Source organism: Oryza sativa, chromosome 11, assembly GCF_034140825.1.
Source record: "Oryza sativa Japonica Group chromosome 11, ASM3414082v1".
Taxonomy (NCBI): Eukaryota; Viridiplantae; Streptophyta; class Magnoliopsida; order Poales; family Poaceae; genus Oryza; species Oryza sativa.
The window spans coordinates 11,168,406-11,176,952 of record NC_089045.1 but is presented as its reverse complement, the minus strand read 5'-3'; the positions used below and the strand labels follow the sequence as shown (position 1 = coordinate 11,176,952).

Sequence of the window (8,547 nt, the reverse complement as noted above, 5' to 3'; positions counted from 1 at the left end):
ACTCTTCGCCAACAATATTGTATGGCCGATTGCACTTAGAAAGTGCAAAGCAAAACATAAATAATATGCAGAAAGCATAAAAGTAAAGTAGGGGGTCCAATGGGCTTGCATTCTTAGAGACATGCCTTTTGTCACCTCAATCTTTGCTCTTCCAAGCAGCCTACATAAACAATTTGGCCCAACATCTGGGTCAACTCTTCAGGGTCGTCCAATTCTCAGGCTCCTTACAAATTTATAATCTAGACATCAAATCATTTGACTCAATAATAATTAATATCAAATCTGTCTCCATACAAGTGTTGCCTTTCGTAGCACCATCACTTTCATCATACATATGGGCGTACGAACGAATGGACGTTCGTCCTTTCTCTCTTGTCGCTCTTTTTGATGATTTGATCAAATTAAAAGCCGATCTGACTTGCAAGAGGATGGTCCAACAAATTGCATTTGCATGCCTGTTAATTAGTGCTGTACTTTTTTCTTGGATTTTGATTCTTTTTGGAGTGCTGATTTGACTCATACCTAGATTCCTTTCGAAATTAAAAATACCGTCTACTTTGGAGAGACGTTGATTTGTACATGTTTGATGACTTCCAAAGTAGAGATCTCCCTCTACTTTTGTGAAGTCATTGACATAAACGGTGAGGTTTACTCTACCAAGCTAGATCTTTTGTTTATATTTTGATATGAGCTAAAACATTCTCCCAATTTTTTTGTGACCGGGGAGTAGCACAGTATGGTACAGAGTAGCTGCAACTAATTAACATGCCATAAATTGCCATAAATCACGAAAGGTTTGGTAGATACTCCACTTAGAGTAGATTATTAGTAGCCTTTCCTAGAGTGCTAGAAGTCTACAAAGCAAGGTGAAAAGAACAACATATATATTTACCCACTGTGATATACTCCACCCGTCCATAAATATAAAGGGTCCTAGCAGATTGTTTAACAGAGTTTAACGTTAAGATGAAATTAATTTAATGTGTTTCGGAGTTTGTTTGATAAAAAACATCATGCCTAACGATAACTACTGGTAAGCAATATTATGTAGGGGTTAGAAGGATTGAAGCTCTTACATTTGTGGATAAAATTTAAACACCAAAATCACTTATAATTGTGGAGAGTAGCGTTTCACCATTTATTGAAATAATATATTTTACAAAAGTACCATTTTCTATAACTGGAAAAATTATTGATGATTTTTATTTTAAAAAACTACACTTTTATTTATCTAATTGACTAGGCCCACCTATCAGCCGCAATATAGCCGATAAAGCTACATTTTTATGGTAAAATACTCCCTCCGCCCCTAAATATAAGGGATTTTAGTTGGATGTGATACATCCTAATACAACGAATCTGGACAATGTCCAGATTCGTTGTATTAGGATGTATCACATCCAACTAAAATCCCTTATATTTAGGGACGGAGGGAGTAGCTTCTTGCTGCTGACATTTTATGAAATAACAGAAAAGTTAAAGCAAATGGATGGTGAAAAAATAATTATAGTTTTAGAAAATTTACGTGATATAAAAATATTATTAATTGGCAAGAAATTATTTAGAGTATGGAGACTTAAATAAAACGTCATAAGAAAAACCTTAACTCTAGCAGGAAGTCAGTTGTTTAATTTCAAAATTCATAGTCACTACAGAAGATAATGTTAGGTTTCGAAAACCATACCGTAGGCGTGAACTTTGAACTTACGACGCCCATCTCAAGGTGCCTCGCTATATTAGCCATTATAGTGATGAAGGCATCCAGAATTTCAGAGAACTGATTGTGCACATTCCATCACTATATAGGCAGTCTAAGGAGTAAGGAGACAAAACTTCGTCTAGGCATACTAACAAAAGGGAGATATCACAAGATGGGGTACCTTTGCTATCCTAATGATTATCATACTGTCCAAAGAACCGTCCAGAGATTGTGATCAGTATGTTCAGCATAGCGACTTCATCATCCATCTCCAACTTGGCGGCAAGGACATTTGCGCACTTGCGCAGCAGCGACCTCAGCGAAGCACATGTCTCGGCGTCCAAGGGAGTGTCCACGGCGACACACAGTGAAAACAGCCACAGGCAGTCATTCCTTGATAGCTTATCCAAGCTTTGAATCATATCGATGTAGTTCCGTAGTGTTGCAGCTCTTGAGACAGCATCCATGTTGCGAATCATGGTCAGTGTTGGGTCAGTCTGTGGCTCAGATCTGTTGCTTGGTTTCAACAAGTTTTTTGTTCCACCAGAAACCGATGGTCCATCTGAGCTGTCAAGCTCTGAAAATGCCTGAAGAAACATAACATACCAGTTAGTGTTTTAAATAAGCAGCTAATTGTCAGAAGGATTATATACAAAACTGTGCATGTATCAGTTTCATGTTCTTCTCATTGCAAAACAATTTCCATGTACTTTGCAGGAGTCGTAAAGAAGAGAAGATGGTCGAAAGTGACACTATTCTTGTTTAACATACAAGCGAGCAATGCAAATTTTGGCATACTAGTTTCCAACAGGTGACACTGCTTCTGCTTTCTATTCACAATGAGTGTACTCATTTCAAATCTACCAATTGGTGCATCTCACATTACAACGAGTCATTGGCTAATTGTGCTCCAGTTTGTGCAGTTACAGTACATGCTAGAAGCCTCAAAATGTTACTCAAGTTTCAGGCCTAACAAGTCTGATCATACCAGCCATTAGCTGAATAACATGGTTGAAACCACACCTGACAACAGACTTGAAAAAGTCCAAAAAATATATGGCTAGTTTTACAAAGTATAAAAGACCAATGCATGCAGATTTGTATCATTATAAGTTAAACCATGTTATAACACAACTGTCCTTAGACTAGAGGATACACATTCAAGGTTACGCATTCATGCCACCACCGAACACAAAATACGTATTAAAAATAGAATACAGGACACCAACGACTAAGTTCATAGCATGAAAAAACATATGGAACAAAGAGGAAACAAGAGAATATGTTTATAGCTCTACTGAAAATGTTCATTTAGATAAAGGGCTTGACTAAGCAGTAAAATATACACATGTTCTTTTACTTGTCGGTTTTTAATTTGTGGTCTTCAAGATGCAACTTTGACCATCACTTTTTATTACTTTAAATAAGCTGCAATAATAAAATTATAATATTGTGAAAGCGTTTTTAATATAAATCTAATGATTAGTTTCAAACACATTAATGGTCAAACTTAACAAAGGTTCAGAGCACAGAGTCTAGGGTATCATGTAAACACGAACAGAGGAAATATATCATGTAAAACACACCAAATGGAAGTATATAATTACAACAGTTTTCTTCAGAAAATAGCTGCAAAATGTGTAGAATGTATTTTTATTATAAAAAAATAATATATGGTTAGGCATGGTTGCATATTTGAAATTACAATGTTAATGTATGTAATTACATAACTTGTACAATATAGCTTACCAGTCTTGTCTCAGAGAAATAAGTAATAAATGTATCTTCCCAGGGCTTTGATGCACACAAATCAGGAGAACACTTTGCTATATCAGGAATTTCTGGCATGTAAGGCGTCTGTTCATTTCTAGCCGTATTCAAATCTATCTTCGCCACCTTCACTCTGGGAATTTGGTTAGCTTCCCACCTGTAAAATGAAGTTGATTGGGTTACTAACAAGGAAATGTAGTTTTTTTCAAAGAAAGAAACATGGCCAATTTTTTAGCCACGGAAACTCATAAGAAAACAATAATGTAATTCTTTTTTGCTGCTGTAATCAATTCAACAGATAAAGAACACATAGATGATGTTGTTTTCTATTGGGTTGCATACCCTAATTTTTGTCTGTAGATACATCAGTTGAGATAATTTGAAGGAAAGGCGATAAAGGGTTTGCATAGATATTAATTTAGTACCAGAGTTCTTATGGTACTGAAACAAGAGGTTTTACTTTGGTGGTATTGAATTGTCTTTATGTAAAACGTTAGTAGTGCTTTAGCAAACAATGGCTTCGTTTTATTGGTGATAAAAAAAACATGGGCTATATATATGTTTGCTACTTGCTTGTGCCCTCTATGTTTTGCTTGGATGAGCCTGCAATGGGCAGTCCTAGCTCAGGATTCATCTGGAACTGGTTGAAATCCCACCATTTCCCAAACACATCGAAACAAAGTTTTACTCATTATTATCCACACCAAGCAAATGGCTTATATCCTCCAAACTGCCATCCGTCATGCAACAAAATCAGAGATTTGTTTCTCATTTGAATTCTGAAGTCTTGAGAAGCATGATGACATGATGGTGTTCCCATAGACAGTACAGGCATATTATTGGCAGCAAATTATGGTATGGACATGCTTTCTCTTACTGAGAGGCAAAGCTTACATATTTGATTGTGTAGCATTCTAAAGTAAGTTCGATATCTGGAAAGGAAGGGAGAAGAGAAAAGGAAGCTGCCAATTTTTTAGTGTTCCATATTCTATGGCACAAAGCACTGTACAAATTTCTAGCATATTTCTGGTGGCAACAACAGATTACACCTCCAACATTTTCTATGTACCAAGCCCTGAAGCCCTTGCAACATATGCCTTACTATGTTATACATGGATATGCCTGTTTTAACACATTAAATACCTGAAATGGTCGTGAAGATGGTTGGTTTTATACTAATTTCCTCCCATTTCTCACATTTTCAGTATTCCCTCCGGTTCCATAATTCTTCACGTTTTGGACAACGACACGGTCTCCAAAATATATCTTTGACTATATTTTTCTATTACGTATACAATAAATAAATAAATTTTTAGTTTTGTCATAGTACTTTGTAAGACAAATCTATATATGTTGTTCTAGTGCATTTAAGCTAAATATTTTTAAAGTTATTGCTAGTCAAAGCTATAAGAGTTTGACTTAAACCTTGTCCAAAACATCAAGAATTATGGAGCTGGAGGGAGTACTTAATATCCTGGGAGGCTGGGAAACCAAAATGAAGATGATAGATCAACTGAAAAATACATCACATAGACAAAAAAAAAAGACCCTTGGGGAGAAACGTCCCACAATGCACTGTAATTAGGTCAAGAAAGGCCCAAATGCTGGCTTGCCAGGACGTTCATTTATAACTCTCAAAACAGTTATCTCAGTGAGGGCCTTTCTTTTGTTGAGACCAAGGGATTGAACCATGGTCAGCAGCCCAACAACTGGGTGGCTTATCACTGTGCTAATGCAGAAAACATATAAGACTTTCCATCTTACAGCCAAATGCTAACTCAAATAAAACTCTTTTTTGCTATTATTATGCTTTTAACGAGTGATGCACTGATGCTATGGGCTTCTGAGTAAGAAATGTATTGAAAACATATGAGAAAGGAAAATGTATATATTTAATCTTGGAGTGTGCACATATATGAAACTGTACTACAGGGGACAGAAAAGAGATCATCTTCCTGCTGGTGACAGAGAGTGATCAGTACCTTGGATTTCACCACATGGTTGTCGCCAAGACAAAAATATGATGGTTGTCGCCAAGACAATACGAAACATTTTTCATATTTGACCATGTTAAAATTCAGAGCTTGCGTGAATAAATTCATGAAAGACTCTGAGGTGACAAACAGCGAGACAGGACCCGTGGAGTAGAGAGAATGAAGAAACTCAATTTCTGGCAGTCATGTGCAAAATGATCAAGCTAACTTGTGGAGTTGAAGGAGCAAGAAGTGCAACATGAAATGTCGTGAATGAATATCGATATATCTCATCTGATCAAGAGATTAACTCAATGCTTTGAGTGGACAAAGTCAGCAACCATTCTGATTATGGTGACAGCATGGGTCCAGAAACGTTAACTATTATAGCCTTGAGGTGTTAAACAAAGAGTTTAGAGCTGAAATACGCAGGGATACAGATACCAAAATAAATGAAATATTGACAGATATATTAGTTCTCAATTGCATTGTTGATAAGTGTCAGCCAGTCAGGCCATATTGGTAGTTTAGTACAATGCATTCTTCATACAACTTTTCTCTCCTATATTATTGGCAACAAGATAAGTCACACATTGGGCCACATTATCAATGACATTGACCATTAGATAATTATTGATTTAAACTACAGCCATTAGATAATTGGGTTAGTTATCATGACCAAAAGTAATTCATATGGGTTAAAAGTGAGTTCTGAACATTAAGGAGGTGTCAAAAACTGTCTGTTCATGAAAAGGTGTATGATCATGTGTGGCACTATTTTGTTTCTTTAATATGGTAATGAAGACAAACTATTGGATAACCCCTTCAGTACTGACCACTTAATCATTATCAAAGCATGACCCTCTGTTGTTGCAGTGTACAGTCAGACATGTGGTTTGCCTGGTTGTCATGGAAATGATAAAGTAAGAGCAAGACATACTAAATGTTTCTCTAAATAACACTTAATTGCTAGCCTTCTGTTTGACAGCCCTCTGTCAATTGAAGCAGGCATTGGTTGGTAATTTGATAATTTCACATTTGCCTAAAATTTTGATATGTCCACTTATAGGCAAAAAATGGGCAAGACAACCATCATACTTAGATGTGAGGTTATTTAGCATCAAACAGTAGTATCCCACTGACCAAATTTTAATATATTTTGAGAAAACACATTTTAGAAGTGTGGAGCAAATAATCCGTGGCAATAATCCGGTGGATAATCTGAAATGAACAGGGGTACAACTGTTTAGCAACACAATACTGATACCACTACATTTGTGTTTTGATGCAATTTAATGTGGCTTGGAGATATTTTAATTGAACTCTTCATGCTTTAAAACATTTACTAGGTTTTACTTGAATTTTCAGGACATAATAACTGCCTTTGATAAACCAAAGTTCATTTCTGCAATTTCCTGAAACGAAAAGCTTTAAAATCCTCCTTTTCTCAGGCCAAATCCAGCCTATCCCTCTCTTTCTCTCTGTTCCTTCCATTCTACAAAAAAGGACCCCAGGACCTCCTCTTTCTCCATAGAAGAGAATACTCCATGTAAGCACCAGATGCTTACATTTAAATGCTAGTAGTACCAGGAAAGAAAAAATGCATTTCTTCTCATGTATTGGTGGGATTCTTTGACAAATTCTCGGAAATTTCCCAATCAGATCCGCATCAACACGCAGATGATGTAGCTAGTTGATACTAAAGCATTTAAGGTTCAAGCACACTAGAGAAACTAGTAGAACGGCTAAGTAATGGATAGCTAAGAACACAAAAGAATACTGCGATAATAAGCATTTTACGCACTTCTATCAAATCTTAGCAGAATATTTAATGCCCTTGTAGAACTAACTAGCCAGATGATCAAAGCATACCTGACACGCCGAAGGTACTCAAAGCCATCGAGCGGCTCACCCGACTCGAAATCGGGATCCCCATCAACTGCGAAGGCGGGCTTCAAAATTCCATCATAATCATCATCGCTGTCAGCATCTTCGTACTCCGCATTTCCACCCTGAACAAATGGCTCCTCAATCACTTGAAGCACGGAACGAGGCTCATCCACGTAATGCTCGTAGCGGACCCCTGAATCCCCATTCCTCCAGGCACCAACCTCATCCGTTTCTACAATATTGCAACAAGAACCCTAGAAACCGTAAACTGGCCCGAAATGGAACGGGAAATAGTAATTGCAGCTAAATTGATACTAGGAGGGAACAGAAAGGGAGCCGTACCCAGGAATTGGGTCGCCGCCGCCGCGTCGTGCCTCTTCCACCCGCCCCCGGCGGCCTTCTTCCCCTTCCTCCCCGGCTTCCTAATCGACGGATCCTCTGCGTCCATCAGCCCGTCGTACTCGCCGGAGAAGCCGGCGGCGGCGAGGGCGGCGGACACCTCGGCCCATAGCCGCGCCTGCGCCTCCTCCGACGGGGCGGCCCTCAGCGCCTCGAGCTGGCCCCTCGCGTACCTCGTCCGCGCCGCGCTGTCGGCGGCGGCGGCGGCGTTGTCCGCCATGGGGATGGGAGAGGGGAAAGGGGACGAAGGTTCGAGAAGGTTCGGGGCTCCAGAGAAAGGAGGGTTTTAGGGCCTTGGCGCTACGGTCACGAGGAGGGCGGAAACCCAGGTTTTACTTTTTTGCGTTTTGCCCCCTCAACAGGGAGCACGACGGAATTCACAATTGTTTTGAGAGCTAGGCTTATATTTTTGGAAAAGAATTGCGAGGTGGGTGTAGTTTAGTTAATCATCCTGTAAATTGCTTAAATAAATCACTCATCTTGCTTCGATGATGTAAATTTTATCAAATACATTGTCACATAAATTGTTTATTTTTAAATTGGAGGTCGTATTGAACTAACATTATGTTTTTTTTAAGCCATGTGGACAGAGCAAGCATCAAAATTACAAATTAACACTCATATTTTTCATATATGCTACTACTCCTGCTTTCAATGAACACGACCATGTGCTTGGCAAATGGCAATCAATAACAAAATTCATCTTTAATTGGCTTTTACTTGCACGTTGGCTAATCTATGGATCGTGTGACCATGTTTGCAAAACAAATTAACATAGCATATAACTTCATTGTGGATACCTCACACAACACATGT

The 8,547-nt window shown here is 38.3% G+C and overlaps 1 protein-coding gene across 1 annotated transcript; it reads right to left on the bottom strand.

Annotated features, from left to right (window-relative positions):
• Positions 1 to 1,609: 1,609 nt before the first annotated feature.
• On the bottom strand, positions 1,610 to 8,041 carry LOC4350305 (uncharacterized). Its single transcript, XM_015760154.3, has 4 exons — positions 7,675 to 8,041; positions 7,315 to 7,564; positions 3,449 to 3,626; positions 1,610 to 2,286 (listed from the first exon to the last, which is right to left on the bottom strand). Exons 1-4 carry the CDS (start codon positions 7,949 to 7,951, stop codon positions 1,891 to 1,893), a joined length of 1,101 nt encoding a protein of 366 aa, XP_015615640.1. The 5' UTR covers positions 7,952 to 8,041; the 3' UTR covers positions 1,610 to 1,890.
• Between the last annotated feature and the right edge of the window lie 506 nt (positions 8,042 to 8,547).

Bases quoted from the DNA above. Each gene is read 5' to 3' on its own strand.
- LOC4350305 (XM_015760154.3), bottom strand. From the start codon at position 7,951: ATGGCGGACAACGCCGCCGCCGCCGCCGACAGCGCGGCGCGGACGAGG. The intron at 7,565-7,674 runs GTACGGCTCCCT...GCAATATTGTAG, and splicing joins GGCGGCGACCCAATTCCTGG to AAACGGATGAGGTTGGTGCC. The intron at 2,287-3,448 runs GTAAGCTATATT...ATGTTTCTTCAG, and splicing joins ATTTCTCTGAGACAAGACTG to GCATTTTCAGAGCTTGACAG.